Source organism: Apis cerana, linkage group LG3, assembly GCF_029169275.1.
Source record: "Apis cerana isolate GH-2021 linkage group LG3, AcerK_1.0, whole genome shotgun sequence".
Classification (NCBI taxonomy): Eukaryota; Metazoa; Arthropoda; class Insecta; order Hymenoptera; family Apidae; genus Apis; species Apis cerana.
The window spans coordinates 4818800-4841564 of record NC_083854.1 but is presented as its reverse complement, the minus strand read 5'-3'; the positions used below and the strand labels follow the sequence as shown (position 1 = coordinate 4841564).

At 20.7% G+C, this 22765-nt stretch overlaps 7 protein-coding genes, 1 long non-coding RNA gene and 2 pseudogenes across 10 annotated transcripts; 5 read left to right on the top strand and 5 right to left on the bottom strand.

The window, feature by feature from the left end:
- The first annotated feature begins 564 nt into the window (after nt 1-564).
- Nucleotides 565-3428, top strand: LOC133665786 (uncharacterized; annotated as a pseudogene).
- On the bottom strand, nt 2117-4078 carry LOC133665788 (transcription elongation factor SPT4-like). The gene is made up of 5 exons (XM_062072379.1): nt 3789-4078; nt 3612-3718; nt 3462-3517; nt 3175-3304; nt 2117-2602 (listed from the first exon to the last, which is right to left on the bottom strand). Exons 1-4 carry the CDS (start codon nt 3855-3857, stop codon nt 3186-3188), a joined length of 351 nt encoding a protein of 116 aa, XP_061928363.1. The 5' UTR covers nt 3858-4078; the 3' UTR covers nt 2117-2602; nt 3175-3185.
- A 704-nt stretch (nt 4079-4782) lies between these two features.
- On the top strand, nt 4783-6733 carry LOC133665632 (uncharacterized). The gene is given in 7 exon segments (XM_062072380.1): nt 4783-4991; nt 5389-5508; nt 5577-5706; nt 5795-5871; nt 5873-5977; nt 6052-6182; nt 6466-6733. Coding segments are annotated over 6 exon segments (537 nt in total). The 5' UTR covers nt 4783-4943; the 3' UTR covers nt 6109-6182; nt 6466-6733.
- LOC133665787 (transcription elongation factor SPT4-like) lies at nt 6209-8020 on the bottom strand. The gene is made up of 5 exons (XM_062072378.1): nt 7879-8020; nt 7702-7808; nt 7552-7607; nt 7265-7394; nt 6209-6694 (listed from the first exon to the last, which is right to left on the bottom strand). The coding sequence occupies exons 1-4, from the start codon at nt 7945-7947 to the stop codon at nt 7276-7278; spliced, it is 351 nt and encodes a 116-aa protein (XP_061928362.1). The 5' UTR covers nt 7948-8020; the 3' UTR covers nt 6209-6694; nt 7265-7275.
- A 744-nt stretch (nt 8021-8764) lies between these two features.
- On the top strand, nt 8765-11615 carry LOC133665780 (uncharacterized). Its single transcript, XM_062072375.1, is given in 8 exon segments — nt 8765-9085; nt 9484-9605; nt 9676-9803; nt 9893-9969; nt 9971-9997; nt 9999-10076; nt 10151-10281; nt 10563-11615. Coding segments are annotated over 7 exon segments (537 nt in total). The 5' UTR covers nt 8765-9037; the 3' UTR covers nt 10208-10281; nt 10563-11615.
- On the bottom strand, nt 10307-12196 carry LOC133665782 (transcription elongation factor SPT4-like). The gene is made up of 4 exons (XM_062072377.1): nt 11972-12196; nt 11795-11901; nt 11645-11700; nt 10307-11487 (listed from the first exon to the last, which is right to left on the bottom strand). Exons 1-4 carry the CDS (start codon nt 12038-12040, stop codon nt 11369-11371), a joined length of 351 nt encoding a protein of 116 aa, XP_061928361.1. The 5' UTR covers nt 12041-12196; the 3' UTR covers nt 10307-11368.
- A 723-nt stretch (nt 12197-12919) lies between these two features.
- LOC107993852 (uncharacterized) lies at nt 12920-22621 on the top strand. Its single transcript, XM_062072170.1, has 14 exons — nt 12920-13176; nt 13573-13694; nt 13765-13892; nt 13981-14057; nt 14650-14736; nt 17660-17777; nt 17859-17975; nt 18134-18246; nt 18733-18937; nt 21087-21151; nt 21549-21670; nt 21741-21868; nt 21960-22132; nt 22207-22621. The coding sequence occupies exons 1-14, from the start codon at nt 13129-13131 to the stop codon at nt 22261-22263; spliced, it is 1560 nt and encodes a 519-aa protein (XP_061928154.1). The 5' UTR covers nt 12920-13128; the 3' UTR covers nt 22264-22621.
- LOC133665783 (transcription elongation factor SPT4-like) lies at nt 14393-16364 on the bottom strand (annotated as a pseudogene).
- LOC133665784 (uncharacterized) lies at nt 17040-19794 on the top strand. 3 transcript variants are annotated; one of them, XR_009829066.1, is made up of 6 exons: nt 17040-17265; nt 17693-17777; nt 17848-17975; nt 18064-18246; nt 18321-18451; nt 18733-19794. It is a non-coding gene; the product is annotated as an uncharacterized LOC133665784 (long non-coding RNA). The 3 variants fall into 3 exon arrangements; XR_009829067.1 differs by having other exon boundaries at nt 17042-17265; nt 17660-17777; XR_009829068.1 differs by having other exon boundaries at nt 17054-17265; nt 17657-17777.
- Nucleotides 18477-20392, bottom strand: LOC133665781 (transcription elongation factor SPT4-like). Its single transcript, XM_062072376.1, has 5 exons — nt 20140-20392; nt 19963-20069; nt 19813-19868; nt 19527-19656; nt 18477-18961 (listed from the first exon to the last, which is right to left on the bottom strand). Exons 1-4 carry the CDS (start codon nt 20206-20208, stop codon nt 19538-19540), a joined length of 351 nt encoding a protein of 116 aa, XP_061928360.1. The 5' UTR covers nt 20209-20392; the 3' UTR covers nt 18477-18961; nt 19527-19537.
- Nucleotides 22622-22765: the final 144 nt, after the last annotated feature.

Sequence of the window (22765 nt, the reverse complement as noted above, 5' to 3'; positions counted from 1 at the left end):
TGTGTATCTTGACAACAAGACAATAAATAACGCCATCTATCTGATCACATATATAATATATAAATAGCGAAAAGAAAATTTTCTAGCAACTTATTTTATTAATATTTTAAATTTTCATGACAAAATAAATAAATAAATTAAAATTTTTATTTTTATATAATTATTATATATTTATATAATTATTATATTATTATATATATATTATTATATATTATTATATTATATTATTATATATTATATAATTTTATATAATTTTTTAATATAATATATTTTAAAAAAAATTTTTTTTTTTAATTTTATTTACAATATTTTAGTGTTCATAAATATATCTAATATTCGTATTTTAATAAAAATCTGATATTTATTTAAATTTTAATAATATTTTAAAAAATAATTTCCCTATTTTTTTGAGAATCATTAAAATAATTTTATAATTTATATATTTATATAATTATATTTATTATAATTATATAAATATTAATTATAATTATATTTAATTATAATTATATTTAAAAATTATAATTATAATTATTATTAATTATAATTATATTTTTAATTATCTAATTATAATTAAAGACTATCCGTTAATCTTAAATTATTATTGCGTTATAAAAGTAATATTTTTGAGATAGAAATAATACCTTAAAGCGGGAAAATAGTATACTATATATTGAAGTTTATTGTACAGTTGTAAACGCAGGATGAAGGTTATTTTTTGTTTGAACTATATCTATTTTAAAAATTATAATCTGAAAATATAAGTATCATTTTAATATTTTGTACATACGTTCAGCGTTACAATAATAACCTGAATTATTTTATTGACTCGCGTTTTTAACGGCTATTATCATGAAACCTGGCACGAAGGTTTCTGCCGCCAAAACCGTTACTCCTGAGGTTAGTATAGTAATGAAAATTTTAATACAATAATTTTTATAAAAGATGAAAATATTGGTTGCATTTTGATTATATTGAAATTTTATTGTTTTAGAATAATATAAATATTTTAATTTATGAAACTATTATTTTGTTTTGTTAAATTTTTTATTTCTCTACGAATTTTGAATGTTAATTAACTGTCGTTTTAAATTTATCAATAAATTCTTAAAATTGTATGTAATTTAATATATAAATATATGATTTTTTTATTTTGTATAATGCATAAATTCTTTTTTTTTTATTAATTATTCATTCATTCTTAATGAAAATGTAATATATGATTCAAGCAACACAATGCATGTGAATGCTTTATCATACATCATATATTTTTCATCATATATCTTTATTAAAGCAGGATAAGGTTAGAAAGTCTTTGCACGTTTTGCAGCCAGCAGCAACTGATAAAGAAAATTTAGTTGGTGGTGGGAGGAGGATGCTTAGATCTGCTCTTCCAGCAAAGGAAACAATAAAAAGTAAATAAATTCTATAATTTTTTTATATTCCATATTTAAATGTAAATATATCATTCAAATTAAATTTCAGTGAAGTGAAAGAAAAACCAAAAATTGATGAAAAGCCAAAACGTAAGAAAATAGTTTTAAAAGATAAAGCTGTACAAACTACAAGAGGAGGAAAAATAAAAATTGAAGTTGAAGATTTGACATCTGAAGGTATATTTTTGTTAAAAACAAATTAAAAATAAAAAAATTATTTTATATGATTGTTAATATGATAATTTTTCATATTTCATATACATTAGCTGGCCTTAGTGAAAATTATTGGGAAGTATTAGCTGAAAGACGACGGATAGCACTTGAAGATGCTTTAAGCATCTTCTGAAGATAACAGAGAATTGACTGAGCAACGCGTTGAAACATTAGAAGAAGAAAATCGTATTTATAAAGAAATGTTAGATGAATCTAGAGCACTGGTTGAAGTTTCACAGGTATAATCATAAGCAATCTTTTACTTATAACATTTAAAATATTTTTGTATAATTAAATATAATTTATTTTATAGGAAATGATTGGAGAAGATAGAAATGATATAAATAATTCCCTAGAAGATACCATTTAATATTTTATTTAATTTAATATTATGCAATCAAATAGCAATTAGTGCCTTAACTCTTGATTCTTCAAACATTAAAGGTTTTTTAATTAATAAGATCAAATTGTTAATTTTTCTTAATTCAAAGTTTATTGTACAAAAAATTTATACATTATTATACAATTATTATACAATTATTATACAATTATTATACAATTACATTATTATTTTATTATATTATAATTATAATAATATATATTATAATAATATATATTATATTATTATTATTATAATTATTATACAATTACATTACATACAATTATTATATACAATTATTATATAATTTATACATTAAAATTTGTACGTTTTTATAATAAATTTCAGATCGTTACGGAATTACCAGCTTGGCCTTTACATCAAGGAGAAGCCATTTGTTGCTCACTTTGTTTAACAGTTATTACCAGCGGCAGAGTAATATATAACGAGAATAATTATCACGTTACTTGTGCAAATCTATGGCTTAATTGTGTAAATAGTAATTTGCCCGTGATGCGGCATCCCGTTTATTCTCATTCGAACACATGTCCAGGTAACAATCATATTTGATATTGATCTGTAGAGAAAAAAGACAAAAAATTGCGTTCAAAAATTTTTTAATGTACGCATATTAATTTACTATGAAAATTTATAGAAAATCAGAGTGAACTAACTTTATATTTAATTAATGATTAGAAAATCAAACATTAACATTTTTTAAAAATTATCCAATATAAACGCGGTTTTAAAAAATCTGGAAAATGTTTATGATAAGAAAAAGAATTTCACGAAAATTGTACATATTCTTTAAAAATCGAACATTTTCAAAATCGTATTAATTAGTTCTTTTAAAAACTGTACAGATATCAAAAAATTTAGAGGAAATATTAATATACTATAATCTTTTGAAATTAGAAAAAAAGCAAAAAAATCGCGAACAAATCTTACAAAAATCTTAAATATAGTCAAAAAGGTTGGAAGAATTTCAATAGAATTCTGAAAATCTGAACAAAAGTTCATATCAATCAAATCAAATATAATATTTTCGTGAAGATCTTATAAAATTCTTAGTGCAAATTATGAAATAAGTAATTAGATTATTCTATTAAATAATATTAAAAAAAAAAAAAAATACAGTAGTGATCTTACAATTTTTGAAATTATCGTTGACTTGTATCTCGTGGTCTGTACACTATTCCTCTGCTTTTCATCTCTCTTATAACACCTGCTGGCAATCGACCTGATACTGATATTGCATACACACCTTTACAAAATCGATCTGAAAAAAAAAAAACAAAATCGAATCTCAGTTCTAATAATAAATATTTATAATTTTGAACAAGAAATTTTTTAGAAAAGTGTACAAAATACAAAAATAAAATAACAATATTTCTTTTGCTTAACTTATTAAGTATAAATATAGATTTATTACTTACTTATTCTTTGCCATTTGCATACCCAACTATCCTCAGGACTCATTGCTGCAATCATACTAAAAAATAATAATTAATTTTATTTGAAATAAAAAAAATATATTTATTATATATATTAAAGTATATAAAAATTTTATTATTTAAATAACTTACCCATCAAAATTAGAACTGGTACAATCAAAAACATTATCTTTATTATTTTTCATACGTAAAAATTCATCGCAATTATCGCAACCATCGAATTCAAATTGATCAAATGTCTACAATAAAATGAAAATTTTTAATGATGTAATTTTATACAAAAATTATGATAAAAACAAAAATATATACCTTAACCAAAGAACATACTAAACATGCTCTTAATCCACGTAATTCTTTCGGAACTGTTTCCATCGACATATTTAATGTTTTATGTTATAATCTTTGTTTAATCTTCAATAAAAATATTTTTATTGAATAAATAATAACGGTTAATATATTATAATAAATAATATAATATTCTACGAATGAAATTATCAAAAAATTTTTCACAGACACTTATCGAGATACAGACATCAACTAAATAAGAGAAATGGAAAATGAGAATATAGAAATTACATCTATGGCATAGAAAAAGAAACTATTAGTACTGGTAAAAGACTGTGTATCTTGACAACAAGACAATAAATAACGCCATCTATCTGATCACATATATAATATATAAATAGCGAAAAGAAAATTTTCTAGCAACTTATTTTATTAATATTTTAAATTTTCATGACAAAATAAATAAATAAATTAAAATTTTTATTTTTATATAATTATTATATATTTATATAATTATTATATTATTATATATATATTATTATATATTATTATATTATATTATTATATATTATATAATTTTATATAATTTTTAATATAATATATTTTAAAAAAATTTTTTTTTAATTTTATTTACAATATTTTAGTGTTCATAAATATATCTAATATTCGTATTTTAATAAAAATCTGATATTTATTTAAATTTTAATAATATTTTAAAAAATAATTTCCCTATTTTTTTGAGAATCATTAAAATAATTTTATAATTTATATATTTATATTAATTATATTTATTATAATTATATAAATATTAATTATAATTATATTTAATTATAATTATATTTAAAAATTATAATTATAATTATTATTAATTATAATTATATTTTTAATTATCTAATTATAATTAAAGACTATCCGTTAATCTTAAATTATTATTGCGTTATAAAAGTAATATTTTTGAGATAGAAATAATACCTTAAAGCGGGAAAATAGTATACTATATATTGAAGTTTATTGTACAGTTGTAAACGCAGGATGAAGGTTATTTTTGTTTGAACTATATCTATTTTAAAAATTATAATCTGAAAATATAAGTATCATTTTAATATTTTGTACATACGTTCAGCGTTACAATAATAACCTGAATTATTTTATTGACTCGCGTTTTTAACGGCTATTATCATGAAACCTGGCACGAAGGTTTCTGCCGCCAAAACCGTTACTCCTGAGGTTAGTATAGTAATGAAAATTTTAATACAATAATTTTTATAAAAGATGAAAATATTGGTTGCATTTTGATTATATTGAAATTTTATTGTTTTAGAATAATATAAATATTTTAATTTATGAAACTATTATTTTGTTTTGTTAAATTTTTATTTCTCTACGAATTTTGAATGTTAATTAACTGTCGTTTTAAATTTATCAATAAATTCTTAAAATTGTATGTAATTTAATATATAAATATATGATTTTTTTTTATTTTGTATAATGCATAAATTCTTTTTTTTTTTATTAATTATTCATTCATTCTTAATGAAAATGTAATATATGATTCAAGCAACACAATGCATGTGAATGCTTTATCATACATCATATATTTTTTCATCATATATCTTTATTAAAGCAGGATAAGGTTAGAAAGTCTTTGCACGTTTTGCAGCCAGCAGCAACTGATAAAGAAAATTTAGTTGGTGGTGGGAGGAGGATGCTTAGATCTGCTCTTCCAGCAAAGGAAACAATAAAAAGTAAATAAATTCTATAATTTTTTATATTCCATATTTAAATGTAAATATATCATTCAAATTAAATTTCAGTGAAGTGAAAGAAAAACCAAAAATTGATGAAAAGCCAAAACGTAAGAAAATAGTTTTAAAAGATAAAGCTGTACAAACTACAAGAGGAGGAAAAATAAAAATTGAAGTTGAAGATTTGACATCTGAAGGTATATTTTTGTTAAAAACAAATTAAAAATAAAAAATTATTTTATATGATTGTTAATATGATAATTTTTCATATTTCATATACATTAGCTGGCCTTAGTGAAAATTATTGGGAAGTATTAGCTGAAAGACGACGGATAGCACTTGAAGATGCTTTAAGCATCTTCTGAAGATAACAGAGAATTGACTGAACGCGTTGAAACATTAGAAGAAGAAAATCGTATTTATAAAGAAATGTTAGATGAATCTAGAGCACTGGTTGAAGTTTCACAGGTATAATCATAAGCAATCTTTTACTTATAACATTTAAAATATTTTTGTATAATTAAATATAATTTATTTTATAGGAAATGATTGGAGAAGATAGAAATGATATAAATAATTCCCTAGAAGATACCATTTAATATTTTATTTAATTTAATATTATGCAATCAAATAGCAATTAGTGCCTTAACTCTTGATTCTTCAAACATTAAAGGTTTTTTAATTAATAAGATCAAATTGTTAATTTTTCTTAATTCAAAGTTTATTGTACAAAAAATTTATACATTATTATACAATTATTATACAATTATTATACAATTATTATACAATTACATTATTATTTTATTATATTATAATTATAATAATATATATTATAATAATATATATTATATTATTATTATTATAATTATTATACAATTACATTACATACAATTATTATATACAATTATTATATAATTTATACATTAAAATTTGTACGTTTTTATAATAAATTTCAGATCGTTACGGAATTACCAGCTTGGCCTTTACATCAAGGAGAAGCCATTTGTTGCTCACTTTGTTTAACAGTTATTACCAGCGGCAGAGTAATATATAACGAGAATAATTATCACGTTACTTGTGCAAATCTATGGCTTAATTGTGTAAATAGTAATTTGCCCGTGATGCGGCATCCCGTTTATTCTCATTCGAACACATGTCCAGGTAACAATCATATTTGATATTGATCTGTAGAGAAAAAAGACAAAAAATTGCGTTCAAAAATTTTTTAATGTACGCATATTAATTTACTATGAAAATTTATAGAAAATCAGAGTGAACTAACTTTATATTTAATTAATGATTAGAAAATCAAACATTAACATTTTTTAAAAATTATCCAATATAAACGCGGTTTTAAAAAATCTGGAAAATGTTTATGATAAGAAAAAGAATTTCACGAAAATTGTACATATTCTTTAAAAATCGAACATTTTCAAAATCGTATTAATTAGTTCTTTTAAAAACTGTACAGATATCAAAAATTTAGAGGAAATATTAATATACTATAATCTTTTGAAATTAGAAAAAAAGCAAAAAAATCGCGAACAAATCTTACAAAAATCTTAAATATAGTCAAAAAGGTTGGAAGAATTTCAATAGAATTCTGAAAATCTGAACAAAAGTTCATATCAATCAAATCAAATATAATATTTTCGTGAAGATCTTATAAAATTCTTAGTGCAAATTATGAAATAAGTAATTAGATTATTCTATTAAATAATATTAAAAAAAAAAAAAATACAGTAGTGATCTTACAATTTTTGAAATTATCGTTGACTTGTATCTCGTGGTCTGTACACTATTCCTCTGCTTTTCATCTCTCTTATAACACCTGCTGGCAATCGACCTGATACTGATATTGCATACACACCTTTACAAAATCGATCTGAAAAAAAAAAAACAAAATTGAATCTCAGTTCTAATAATAAATATTTATAATTTTGAACAAGAAATTTTTTAGAAAAGTGTACAAAATACAAAAATAAAATAACAATATTTCTTTTGCTTAACTTATTAAGTATAAATATAGATTTATTACTTACTTATTCTTTGCCATTTGCATACCCAACTATCCTCAGGACTCATTGCTGCAATCATACTAAAAAATAATAATTAATTTTATTTGAAATAAAAAAAATATATTTATTATATATATTAAAATATATAAAAATTTTATTATTTAAATAACTTACCCATCAAAATTAGAACTGGTACAATCAAAAACATTATCTTTATTATTTTTCATACGTAAAAATTCATCGCAATTATCGCAACCATCGAATTCAAATTGATCAAATGTCTACAATAAAATGAAAATTTTTAATGATGTAATTTTATACAAAAATTATGATAAAAACAAAAATATATACCTTAACCAAAGAACATACTAAACATGCTCTTAATCCACGTAATTCTTTCGGAACTGTTTCCATCGACATATTTAATGTTTTATGTTATAATCTTTGTTTAATCTTCAATAAAAAATATTTTTATTGAATAAATAATAACGGTTAATATATTATAATAAATAATATAATATTCTACGAATGAAATTATCAAAAAATTTTTCACAGACACTTATCGAGATACAGACATCAACTAAATAAGAGAAATGGAAAATGAGAATATAGAAATTACATCTATGGCATAGAAAAAGAAACTATTAGTACTGGTAAAAGACTGTGTATCTTGACAACAAGACAATAAATAACGCCATCTATCTGATCACATATATAATATATAAATAGCGAAAAGAAAATTTTCTAGCAACTTATTTTATTAATATTTTAAATTTTCATGACAAAATAAATAAATAAATTAAAATTTTTATTTTTATATAATTATTATATATTTATATAATTATTATATTATTATATATATATTATTATATATTATTATATTATATTATTATATATTATATAATTTTATATAATTTTTTAATATAATATATTTTAAAAAAAATTTTTTTTTTTAATTTTATTTACAATATTTTAGTGTTCATAAATATATCTAATATTCGTATTTTAATAAAAATCTGATATTTATTTAAATTTTAATAATATTTTAAAAAATAATTTCCCTATTTTTTGAGAATCATTAAAATAATTTTATAATTTATATATTTATATAATTATATTTATTATAATTATATAAATATTAATTATAATTATATTTAATTATAATTATATTTAAAAATTATAATTATAATTATTATTAATTATAATTATATTTTTAATTATCTAATTATAATTAAAGACTATCCGTTAATCTTAAATTATTATTGCGTTATAAAAGTAATATTTTTGAGATAGAAATAATACCTTAAAGCGGGAAAATAGTATACTATATATTGAAGTTTATTGTACAGTTGTAAACGCAGGATGAAGGTTATTTTTTGTTTGAACTATATCTATTTTAAAAATTATAATCTGAAAATATAAGTATCATTTTAATATTTTGTACATACGTTCAGCGTTACAATAATAACCTGAATTATTTTATTGACTCGCGTTTTTAACGGCTATTATCATGAAACCTGGCACGAAGGTTTCTGCCGCCAAAACCGTTACTCCTGAGGTTAGTATAGTAATGAAAATTTTAATACAATAATTTTTATAAAAGATGAAAATATTGGTTGCATTTTGATTATATTGAAATTTTATTGTTTTAGAATAATATAAATATTTTAATTTATGAAACTATTATTTTGTTTTGTTAAATTTTTTATTTCTCTACGAATTTTGAATGTTAATTAACTGTCGTTTTAAATTTATCAATAAATTCTTAAAATTGTATGTAATTTAATATATAAATATATGATTTTTTTTTATTTTGTATAATGCATAAATTCTTTTTTTTTTTATTAATTATTCATTCATTCTTAATGAAAATGTAATATATGATTCAAGCAACACAATGCATGTGAATGCTTTATCATACATCATATATTTTTTCATCATATATCTTTATTAAAGCAGGATAAGGTTAGAAAGTCTTTGCACGTTTTGCAGCCAGCAGCAACTGATAAAGAAAATTTAGTTGGTGGTGGGAGGAGGATGCTTAGATCTGCTCTTCCAGCAAAGGAAACAATAAAAAAGTAAATAAATTCTATAATTTTTTTATATTCCATATTTAAATGTAAATATATCATTCAAATTAAATTTCAGTGAAGTGAAAGAAAAACCAAAAATTGATGAAAAGCCAAAACGTAAGAAAATAGTTTTAAAAGATAAAGCTGTACAAACTACAAGAGGAGGAAAAATAAAAATTGAAGTTGAAGATTTGACATCTGAAGGTATATTTTTGTTAAAAACAAATTAAAAATAAAAAAATTATTTTATATGATTGTTAATATGATAATTTTTCATATTTCATATACATTAGCTGGCCTTAGTGAAAATTATTGGGAAGTATTAGCTGAAAGACGACGGATAGCACTTGAAGATGCTTTAAGCATCTTCTAAAGATAACAGAGAATTGACTGAGCAGCGTTGAAACATTAGAAGAAGAAAATCGTATTTATAAAGAAATGTTAGATGAATCTAGAGCACTGGTTGAAGTTTCACAGGTATAATCATAAGCAATCTTTTACTTATAACATTTAAAATATTTTTGTATAATTAAATATAATTTATTTTATAGGAAATGATTGGAGAAGATAGAAATGATATAAATAATTCCCTAGAAGATACCATTTAATATTTTATTTAATTTAATATTATGCAATCAAATAGCAATTAGTGCCTTAACTCTTGATTCTTCAAACATTAAAGGTTTTTAATTAATAAGATCAAATTGTTAATTTTTATTAATTCAAAGTTTATTGTACAAAAATTTATACATTATTATACAATTATTATACAATTATTATACAATTATTATACAATTACATTATTATTTTATTATATTATAATTATAATAATATATATTATAATAATATATATTATATTATTATTATTATAATTATTATACAATTACATTACATACAATTATTATATACAATTATTATATAATTTATACATTAAAATTTGTACGTTTTTATAATAAATTTCAGATCGTTACGGAATTACCAGCTTGGCCTTTACATCAAGGAGAAGCCATTTGTTGCTCACTTTGTTTAACAGTTATTACCAGCGGCAGAGTAATATATAACGAGAATAATTATCACGTTACTTGTGCAAATCTATGGCTTAATTGTGTAAATAGTAATTTGCCCGTGATGCGGCATCCCGTTTATTCTCATTCGAACACATGTCCAGGTAACAATCATATTTGATATTGATCTGTAGAGAAAAAAGACAAAAAATTGCGTTCAAAAATTTTTTAATGTACGCATATTAATTTACTATGAAAATTTATAGAAAATCAGAGTGAACTAACTTTATATTTAATTAATGATTAGAAAATCAAACATTAACATTTTTAAAAATTATCCAATATAAACGCGGTTTTAAAAAATCTGGAAAATGTTTATGATAAGAAAAAGAATTTCACGAAAATTGTACATATTCTTTAAAAATCGAACATTTTCAAAATCGTATTAATTAGTTCTTTTAAAAACTGTACAGATATCAAAAAATTTAGAGGAAATATTAATATACTATAATCTTTTGAAATTAGAAAAAAAGCAAAAAAATCGCGAACAAATCTTACAAAAATCTTAAATATAGTCAAAAAGGTTGGAAGAATTTCAATAGAATTCTGAAAATCTGAACAAAAGTTCATATCAATCAAATCAAATATAATATTTTCGTGAAGATCTTATAAAATTCTTAGTGCAAATTATGAAATAAGTAATTAGATTATTCTATTAAATAATATTAAAAAAAAAAATACAGTAGTGATCTTACAATTTTGAAATTATCGTTGACTTGTATCTCGTGGTCTGTACACTATTCCTCTGCTTTTCATCTCTCTTATAACACCTGCTGGCAATCGACCTGATACTGATATTGCATACACACCTTTACAAAATCGATCTGAAAAAAAAAAAACAAAATCGAATCTCAGTTCTAATAATAAATATTTATAATTTTGAACAAGAAATTTTTTAGAAAAGTGTACAAAATACAAAAATAAAATAACAATATTTCTTTTGCTTAACTTATTAAGTATAAATATAGATTTATTACTTACTTATTCTTTGCCATTTGCATACCCAACTATCCTCAGGACTCATTGCTGCAATCATACTAAAAAATAATAATTAATTTTATTTGAAATAAAAAAAATATATTTATTATATATATTAAAATATATAAAAATTTTATTATTTAAATAACTTACCCATCAAAATTAGAACTGGTACAATCAAAAACATTATCTTTATTATTTTTCATACGTAAAAATTCATCGCAATTATCGCAACCATCGAATTCAAATTGATCAAATGTCTACAATAAAATGAAAATTTTTAATGATGTAATTTTATACAAAAATTATGATAAAAACAAAAATATATACCTTAACCAAAGAACATACTAAACATGCTCTTAATCCACGTAATTCTTTCGGAACTGTTTCCATCGACATATTTAATGTTTTATGTTATAATCTTTGTTTAATCTTCAATAAAAAATATTTTTATTGAATAAATAATAACGGTTAATATATTATAATAAATAATATAATATTCTACGAATGAAATTATCAAAAATTTTTCACAGACACTTATCGAGATACAGACATCAACTAAATAAGAGAAATGGAAAATGAGAATATAGAAATTACATCTATGGCATAGAAAAAGAAACTATTAGTACTGGTAAAAGACTGTGTATCTTGACAACAAGACAATAAATAACGCCATCTATCTGATCACATATATAATATATAAATAGCGAAAAGAAAATTTTCTAGCAACTTATTTTATTAATATTTTAAATTTTCATGACAAAATAAATAAATAAATTAAAATTTTTATTTTTATATAATTATTATATATTTATATAATTATTATATTATTATATATATATTATTATATATTATTATATTATATTATTATATATTATATAATTTTATATAATTTTTTAATATAATATATTTTAAAAAATTTTTTTTTTAATTTTATTTACAATATTTTAGTGTTCATAAATATATCTAATATTCGTATTTTAATAAAAATCTGATATTTATTTAAATTTTAATAATATTTTAAAAAATAATTTCCCTATTTTTTTGAGAATCATTAAAATAATTTTATAATTTATATATTTATATTAATTATATTTATTATAATTATATAAATATTAATTATAATTATATTTAATTATAATTATATTTAAAAATTATAATTATAATTATTATTAATTATAATTATATTTTTAATTATCTAATTATAATTAAAGACTATCCGTTAATCTTAAATTATTATTGCGTTATAAAAGTAATATTTTTGAGATAGAAATAATACCTTAAAGCGGGAAAATAGTATACTATATATTGAAGTTTATTGTACAGTTGTAAACGCAGGATGAAGGTTATTTTTTGTTTGAACTATATCTATTTTAAAAATTATAATCTGAAAATATAAGTATCATTTTAATATTTTGTACATACGTTCAGCGTTACAATAATAACCTGAATTATTTTATTGACTCGCGTTTTTAACGGCTATTATCATGAAACCTGGCACGAAGGTTTCTGCCGCCAAAACCGTTACTCCTGAGGTTAGTATAGTAATGAAAATTTTAATACAATAATTTTTATAAAAGATGAAAATATTGGTTGCATTTTGATTATATTGAAATTTTATTGTTTTAGAATAATATAAATATTTTAATTTATGAAACTATTATTTTGTTTTGTTAAATTTTTTATTTCTCTACGAATTTTGAATGTTAATTAACTGTCGTTTTAAATTTATCAATAAATTCTTAAAATTGTATGTAATTTAATATATAAATATATGATTTTTTTTTATTTTGTATAATGCATAAATTCTTTTTTTTTTATTAATTATTCATTCATTCTTAATGAAAATGTAATATATGATTCAAGCAACACAATGCATGTGAATGCTTTATCATACATCATATATTTTTCATCATATATCTTTATTAAAGCAGGATAAGGTTAGAAAGTCTTTGCACGTTTTGCAGCCAGCAGCAACTGATAAAGAAAATTTAGTTGGTGGTGGGAGGAGGATGCTTAGATCTGCTCTTCCAGCAAAGGAAACAATAAAAAAGTAAATAAATTCTATAATTTTTTTATATTCCATATTTAAATGTAAATATATCATTCAAATTAAATTTCAGTGAAGTGAAAGAAAAACCAAAAATTGATGAAAAGCCAAAACGTAAGAAAATAGTTTTAAAAGATAAAGCTGTACAAACTACAAGAGGAGGAAAAATAAAAATTGAAGTTGAAGATTTGACATCTGAAGGTATATTTTTGTTAAAAACAAATTAAAAATAAAAAATTATTTTATATGATTGTTAATATGATAATTTTTCATATTTCATATACATTAGCTGGCCTTAGTGAAAATTATTGGGAAGTATTAGCTGAAAGACGACGGATAGCACTTGAAGATGCTTTAAGCATCTTCTGAAGATAACAGAGAATTGACTGAACGCGTTGAAACATTAGAAGAAGAAAATCGTATTTATAAAGAAATGTTAGATGAATCTAGAGCACTGGTTGAAGTTTCACAGGTATAATCATAAGCAATCTTTTACTTATAACATTTAAAATATTTTTGTATAATTAAATATAATTTATTTTATAGGAAATGATTGGAGAAGATAGAAATGATATAAATAATTCCCTAGAAGATACCATTTAATATTTTATTTAATTTAATATTATGCAATCAAATAGCAATTAGTGCCTTAACTCTTGATTCTTCAAACATTAAAGGTTTTTAATTAATAAGATCAAATTGTTAATTTTTATTAATTCAAAGTTTATTGTACAAAAATTTATACATTATTATACAATTATTATACAATTATTATACAATTATTATACAATTACATTATTATTTTATTATATTATAATTATAATAATATATATTATAATAATATATATTATATTATTATTATTATAATTATTATACAATTACATTACATACAATTATTATATACAATTATTATATAATTTATACATTAAAATTTGTACGTTTTTATAATAAATTTCAGATCGTTACGGAATTACCAGCTTGGCCTTTACATCAAGGAGAAGCCATTTGTTGCTCACTTTGTTTAACAGTTATTACCAGCGGCAGAGTAATATATAACGAGAATAATTATCACGTTACTTGTGCAAATCTATGGCTTAATTGTGTAAATAGTAATTTGCCCGTGATGCGGCATCCCGTTTATTCTCATTCGAACACATGTCCAGGTAACAATCATATTTGATATTGATCTGTAGAGAAAAAAGACAAAAAATTGCGTTCAAAAATTTTTTAATGTACGCATATTAATTTACTATGAAAATTTATAGAAAATCAGAGTGAACTAACTTTATATTTAATTAATGATTAGAAAATCAAACATTAACATTTTTTAAAAATTATCCAATATAAACGCGGTTTTAAAAAATCTGGAAAATGTTTATGATAAGAAAAGAATTTCACGAAAATTGTACATATTCTTTAAAAATCGAACATTTTCAAAATCGTATTAATTAGTTCTTTTAAAAACTGTACAGATATCAAAAAATTTAGAGGAAATATTAATATACTATAATCTTTTGAAATTAGAAAAAAAGCAAAAAAATCGCGAACAAATCTTATAAAAATCTTAAATATAGTCAAAAAGGTTGGAAGAATTTCAATAGAATTCTGAAAATCTGAACAAAAGTTCATATCAATCAAATCAAATATAATATTTTCGTGAAGATCTTATAAAATTCTTAGTGCAAATTATGAAATAAGTAATTAGATTATTCTATTAAATAATATTAAAAAAAAAAAAATACAGTAGTGATCTTACAATTTTTGAAATTATCGTTGACTTGTATCTCGTGGTCTGTACACTATTCCTCTGCTTTTCATCTCTCTTATAACACCTGCTGGCAATCGACCTGATACTGATATTGCATACACACCTTTACAAAATCGATCTGAAAAAAAAAAAACAAAATCGAATCTCAGTTCTAATAATAAATATTTATAATTTTGAACAAGAAATTTTTTAGAAAAGTGTACAAAATACAAAAATAAAATAACAATATTTCTTTTGCTTAACTTATTAAGTATAAATATAGATTTATTACTTACTTATTCTTTGCCATTTGCATACCCAACTATCCTCAGGACTCATTGCTGCAATCATACTAAAAAATAATAATTAATTTTATTTGAAATAAAAAAAATATATTTATTATATATATTAAAGTATATAAAAATTTTATTATTTAAATAACTTACCCATCAAAATTAGAACTGGTACAATCAAAAACATTATCTTTATTATTTTCATACGTAAAAATTCATCGCAATTATCGCAACCATCGAATTCAAATTGATCAAATGTCTACAATAAAATGAAAATTTTTAATGATGTAATTTTATACAAAAATTATGATAAAAACAAAAATATATACCTTAACCAAAGAACATACTAAACATGCTCTTAATCCACGTAATTCTTTCGGAACTGTTTCCATCGACATATTTAATGTTTTATGTTATAATCTTTGTTTAATCTTCAATAAAAATATTTTTATTGAATAAATAATAACGGTTAATATATTATAATAAATAATATAATATTCTACGAATGAAATTATCAAAAAATTTTTCACAGACACTTATCGAGATACAGACATCAACTAAATAAGAGAAATGGAAAATGAGAATATAGAAATTACATCTATGGCATAGAAAAAGAAACTATTAGTACTGGTAAAAGACTGTGTATCTTGACAACAAGACAATAAATAACGCCATCTATCTGATCACATATATAATATATAAATAGCGAAAAGAAAATTTTCTAGCAACTTATTTTATTAATATTTTAAATTTTCATGACAAAATAAATAAATAAATTAAAATTTTTATTTTTATATAATTATTATATATTTATATAATTATTATATTATTATATATATATTATTATATATTATTATATTATATTATTATATATTATATAATTTTATATAATTTTTTAATATAATATATTTTAAAAAAAATTTTTTTTTTTAATTTTATTTACAATATTTTAGTGTTCATAAATATATCTAATATTCGTATTTTAATAAAAATCTGATATTTATTTAAATTTTAATAATATTTTAAAAATAATTTCCCTATTTTTTTGAGAATCATTAAAATAATTTTATAATTTATATATTTATATAATTATATTTATTATAATTATATAAATATTAATTATAATTATATTTAATTATAATTATATTTAAAAATTATAATTATAATTATTATTAATTATAATTATATTTTTAATTATCTAATTATAATTAAAGACTATCCGTTAATCTTAAATTATTATTGCGTTATAAAAGTAATATTTTTGAGATAGAAATAATACCTTAAAGCGGGAAAATAGTATACTATATATTGAAGTTTATTGTACAGTTGTAAATGCAGGATGAAGGTTATTTTTGTTTGAACTATATCTATTTTAAAAATTATAATCTGAAAATATAAGTATCATTTTAATATTTTGTACATACGTTCAGCGTTACAATAATAACCTGAATTATTTTATTGACTCGCGTTTTTAACGGCTATTATCATGAAACCTGGCACGAAGGTTTCTGCCGCCAAAACCGTTACTCCTGAGGTTAGTATAGTAATGAAAATTTTAATACAATAATTTTTATAAAAGATGAAAATATTGGTTGCATTTTGATTATATTGAAATTTTATTGTTTTAGAATAATATAAATATTTTAATTTATGAAACTATTATTTTGTTTTGTTAAATTTTTATTTCTCTACGAATTTTGAATGTTAATTAACTGTCGTTTTAAATTTATCAATAAATTCTTAAAATTGTATGTAATTTAATATATAAATATATGATTTTTTTATTTTGTATAATGCATAAATTCTTTTTTTTATTAATTATTCATTCATTCTTAATGAAAATGTAATATATGATTCAAGCAACACAATGCATGTGAATGCTTTATCATACATCATATATTTTTCATCATATATCTTTATTAAAGCAGGATAAGGTTAGAAAGTCTTTGCACGTTTTGCAGCCAGCAGCAACTGATAAAGAAAATTTAGTTGGTGGTGGGAGGAGGATGCTTAGATCTGCTCTTCCAGCAAAGGAAACAATAAAAAGTAAATAAATTCTATAATTTTTTTATATTCCATATTTAAATGTAAATATATCATTCAAATTAAATTTCAGTGAAGTGAAAGAAAAACCAAAAATTGATGAAAAGCCAAAACGTAAGAAAATAGTTTTAAAAGATAAAGCTGTACAAACTACAAGAGGAGGAAAAATAAAAATTGAAGTTGAAGATTTGACATCTGAAGGTATATTTTTGTTAAAAACAAATTAAAAATAAAAAATTATTTTATATGATTGTTAATATGATAATTTTTCATATTTCATATACATTAGCTGGCCTTAGTGAAAATTATTGGGAAGTATTAGCTGAAAGACGACGGATAGCACTTGAAGATGCTTTAAGCATCTTCTGAAGATAACAGAGAATTGACTGAACGCGTTGAAACATTAGAAGAAGAAAATCGTATTTATAAAGAAATGTTAGATGAATCTAGAGCACTGGTTGAAGTTTCACAGGTATAATCATAAGCAATCTTTTACTTATAACATTTAAAATATTTTTGTATAATTAAATATAATTTATTTTATAGGAAATGATTGGAGAAGATAGAAATGATATAAATAATTCCCTAGAAGATACCATTTAATATTTTATTTAATTTAATATTATGCAATCAAATAGCAATTAGTGCCTTAACTCTTGATTCTTCAAACATTAAAGGTTTTTAATTAATAAGATCAAATTGTTAATTTTTATTAATTCAAAGTTTATTGTACAAAAATTTATACATTATTATACAATTATTATACAATTATTATACAATTATTATACAATTACATTATTATTTTATTATATTATAATTATAATAATATATATTATAATAATATATATTATATTATTATTATTATAATTATTATACAATTACATTACATACAATTATTATATACAATTATTATATAATTTATACATTAAAATTTGTACGTTTTTATAATAAATTTCAGATCGTTACGGAATTACCAGCTTGGCCTTTACATCAAGGAGAAGCCATTTGTTGCTCACTTTGTTTAACAGTTATTACCAGCGGCAGAGTAATATATAACGAGAATAATTATCACGTTACTTGTGCAAATCTATGGCTTAATTGTGTAAATAGTAATTTGCCCGTGATGCGGCATCCCGTTTATTCTCATTCGAACACATGTCCAGGTAACAATCATATTTGATATTGATCTGTAGAGAAAAAGATAAAAATTGCGTTTAAAAATTTTTAATGTACGCATATTAATTTACTATGAAAATTTATAGAAAATCAGAGTGAACTAACTTTATATTTAATTAATGATTAGAAAATCAAACATTAACATTTTTTAAAAATTATCCAATATAAACGCGGTTTTAAAAAATCTGGAAAATGTTTATGATAAGAAAAAGAATTTCACGAAAATTGTACATATTCTTTAAAAATCGAACATTTTCAAAATCGTATTAATTAGTTCTTTTAAAAACTGTACAGATATCAAAAAATTTAGAGGAAATATTAATATACTATAATCTTTTGAAATTAGAAAAAAAGCAAAAAAATCGCGAACAAATCTTACAAAAATCTTAAATATAGTCAAAAAGGTTGGAAGAATTTCAATAGAATTCTGAAAATCTGAACAAAAGTTCATATCAATCAAATCAAATATAATATTTTCGTGAAGATCTTATAAAATTCTTAGTGCAAATTATGAAATAAGTAATTAGATTATTCTATTAAATAATATTAAAAAAAAAAATACAGTAGTGATCTTACAATTTTTGAAATTATCGTTGACTTGTATCTCGTGGTCTGTACACTATTCCTCTGCTTTTCATCTCTCTTATAACACCTGCTGGCAATCGACCTGATACTGATATTGCATACACACCTTTACAAAATCGATCTGAAAAAAAAAAAAACAAAATCGAATCTCAGTTCTAATAATAAATATTTATAATTTTGAACAAGAAATTTTGTAAAAGTGTACAAAATACAAAAATAAAATAACAATATTTCTTTTGCTTAACTTATTAAGTATAAATATAGATTTATTACTTACTTATTCTTTGCCATTTGCATACCCAACTATCCTCAGGACTCATTGCTGCAATCATACTAAAAAATAATAATTAATTTTATTTGAAATAAAAAAAATATATTTATTATATATATTAAAGTATATAAAAATTTTATTATTTAAATAACTTACCCATCAAAATTAGAACTGGTACAATCAAAAACATTATCTTTATTATTTTTCATACGTAAAAATTCATCGCAATTATCGCAACCATCGAATTCAAATTGATCAAATGTCTACAATAAAATGAAAATTTTTAATGATGTAATTTTATACAAAAATTATGATAAAAACAAAAATATATACCTTAACCAAAGAACATACTAAACATGCTCTTAATCCACGTAATTCTTTCGGAACTGTTTCCATCGACATATTTAATGTTTTATGTTATAATCTTTGTTTAATCTTCAATAAAAAATATTTTTATTGAATAAATAATAACGGTTAATATATTATAATAAATAATATAATATTCTACGAATGAAATTATCAAAAATTTTTCACAGACACTTATCGAGATACAGACATCAACTAAATAAGAGAAATGGAAAATGAGAATATAGAAATTACATCTATGGCATAGAAAAAGAAACTATTAGTACTGGTAAAAGACTGTGTATCTTGACAACAAGACAATAAATAACGCCATCTATCTGATCACATATATAATATATAAATAGCGAAAAGAAAATTTTCTAGCAACTTATTTTATTAATATTTTAAATTTTCATGACAAAATAAATAAATAAATTAAAATTTTTATTTTTATATAATTTTTTAATATAATATATTTTAAAAAAAATTTTTTTTTTTTAATTTTATTTACAATATTTTAGTGTTCATAAATATATCTAATATTCGTATTTTAATAAAAATCTGATATTTATTTAAATTTTAATAATATTTTAAAAAATAATTTCCCTATTTTTTTTAGAATCATTAAAATAATTTTATAATTTATATATTTATATTAATTATCTAATTATAATTAAAGACTATCCGTTAATCTTAAATTATTATTGCGTTATAAAAGTAATATTTTTGAGATAGAAATAATACCTTAAAGCGGGAAAATAGTATACTATATATTGAAGTTTATTGTACAGTTGTAAACGCAGGATGAAGGTTATTTTTTGTTTGAACTATATCTATTTTAAAAATTATAATCTGAAAATATAAGTATCATTTTAATATTTTGTACATACGTTCAGCGTTACAATAATAACCTGAATTATTTTATTGACTCGCGTTTTTAACGGCTATTATCATGAAACCTGGCACGAAGGTTTCTGCCGCCAAAACCGTTACTCCTGAGGTTAGTATAGTAATGAAAATTTTAATACAATAATTTTTATAAAAGATGAAAATATTGGTTGCATTTTGATTATATTGAAATTTTATTGTTTTAGAATAATATAAATATTTTAATTTATGAAACTATTATTTTGTTTTGTTAAATTTTTTATTTCTCTACGAATTTTGAATGTTAATTAACTGTCGTTTTAAATTTATCAATAAATTCTTAAAATTGTATGTAATTTAATATATAAATATATGATTTTTTTTTATTTTGTATAATGCATAAATTCTTTTTTTTTTATTAATTATTCATTCATTCTTAATGAAAATGTAATATATGATTCAAGCAACACAATGCATGTGAATGCTTTATCATACATCATATATTTTTTCATCATATATCTTTATTAAAGCAGGATAAGGTCAGAAAGTCTTTGCACGTTTTGCAGCCAGCAGCAACTGATAAAGAAAATTTAGTTGGTGGTGGGAGGAGGATGCTTAGATCTGCTCTTCCAGCAAAGGAAACAATAAAAAAGTAAATAAATTCTATAATTTTTTTATATTCCATATTTAAATGTAAATATATCATTCAAATTAAATTTCAGTGAAGTGAAAGAAAAACCAAAAATTGATGAAAAGCCAAAACGTAAGAAAATAGTTTTAAAAGATAAAGCTGTACAAACTGCAAGAGGAGGAAAAATAAAAATTGAAGTTGAAGATTTGACATCTGAAGGTATATTTTTGTTAAAAACAAAAATTAAAAATAAAAAAATTATTTTATATGATTGTTAATATGATAATTTTTCATATTTCATATATATTAGCTGGCCCTAGTGAAAATTATTGGGAAGTATTAGCTGAAAGACGACGGATAGCACTTGAAGATGCTTTAGAAGATAACAGAGAATTGACTGAACGCGTTGAAACATTAGAAGAAGAAAATCGTATTTATAAAGAAATGTTAGATGAATCTAGAGCACTGGTTGAAGTCTTACAGGTATAATCATAAGCAATCTTTTACTTATAACATTTAAAATATTTTTGTATAATTAAATATAATTTATTTTATAGGAAATGATTGGAGAAGATAGAAATGATATAAATAATTCCCTAGAAGATACCATTTAATATTTTATTTAATTTAATATTATGCAATCAAATAGCAATTAGTGCCTTAACTCTTGATTCTTCAAACATTAAATGTTTTTTAATTTGAGATCAAATATAATGGATAATATATAGATTTATTAATAAGAAATTAACAGATTGCATAATCTGAATTAAAATTCAAATAAAGCTTTTATAAGCTAGAAATGCAAGATTTTTTTTTATATAGTTATTTCTTTTTAATTGTTCATGATTATGTGTATGTATGTACTGAATTAATTAAGACTATGACTGCGAATATAGTTGTACTTACTCAGAATACTATCTAATATAATATAAATATATTTTTGATTATAATTAATAAACTGGTCTTTTAATATTTTTTGAAATTATTTTTTTTGTACCTAAAATTAAAAAATTTATAATCTGTATTACTTTATTGTCAACAAGAAATAATGATATTAATCGAATTTAGCATCACATGTTTATTTCACAAATCTTTGGTGTAGAAGATTTTAAATTT

Bases quoted from the DNA above. Each gene is read 5' to 3' on its own strand.
- LOC133665788 (XM_062072379.1), bottom strand. From the start codon at position 3,857: ATGTCGATGGAAACAGTTCCGAAAGAATTACGTGGATTAAGAGCATGT. The intron at 3,719-3,788 runs GTATATATTTTT...ATTTTATTGTAG, and splicing joins TAGTATGTTCTTTGGTTAAG to ACATTTGATCAATTTGAATT. The intron at 3,305-3,461 runs GTAAGTAATAAA...TTTTTTTTTCAG, and splicing joins ATGCAAATGGCAAAGAATAA to ATCGATTTTGTAAAGGTGTG.
- LOC133665787 (XM_062072378.1), bottom strand. From the start codon at position 7,947: ATGTCGATGGAAACAGTTCCGAAAGAATTACGTGGATTAAGAGCATGT. The intron at 7,809-7,878 runs GTATATATTTTT...ATTTTATTGTAG, and splicing joins TAGTATGTTCTTTGGTTAAG to ACATTTGATCAATTTGAATT. The intron at 7,608-7,701 runs GTAAGTTATTTA...ATTATTTTTTAG, and splicing joins ACCAGTTCTAATTTTGATGG to TATGATTGCAGCAATGAGTC.
- LOC133665782 (XM_062072377.1), bottom strand. From the start codon at position 12,040: ATGTCGATGGAAACAGTTCCGAAAGAATTACGTGGATTAAGAGCATGT. The intron at 11,902-11,971 runs GTATATATTTTT...ATTTTATTGTAG, and splicing joins TAGTATGTTCTTTGGTTAAG to ACATTTGATCAATTTGAATT. The intron at 11,701-11,794 runs GTAAGTTATTTA...ATTATTTTTTAG, and splicing joins ACCAGTTCTAATTTTGATGG to TATGATTGCAGCAATGAGTC.
- LOC107993852 (XM_062072170.1), top strand. From the start codon at position 13,129: ATGAAACCTGGCACGAAGGTTTCTGCCGCCAAAACCGTTACTCCTGAG. The intron at 14,737-17,659 runs GTAATATATAAC...TTATTAAAGCAG, and splicing joins CAGTTATTACCAGCGGCAGA to GATAAGGTTAGAAAGTCTTT. The intron at 17,976-18,133 runs GTATATTTTTGT...AGATGCTTTAAG, and splicing joins TGAAGATTTGACATCTGAAG to CATCTTCTGAAGATAACAGA.
- LOC133665781 (XM_062072376.1), bottom strand. From the start codon at position 20,208: ATGTCGATGGAAACAGTTCCGAAAGAATTACGTGGATTAAGAGCATGT. The intron at 19,869-19,962 runs GTAAGTTATTTA...ATTATTTTTTAG, and splicing joins ACCAGTTCTAATTTTGATGG to TATGATTGCAGCAATGAGTC. The intron at 19,657-19,812 runs GTAAGTAATAAA...TTTTTTTTTCAG, and splicing joins ATGCAAATGGCAAAGAATAA to ATCGATTTTGTAAAGGTGTG.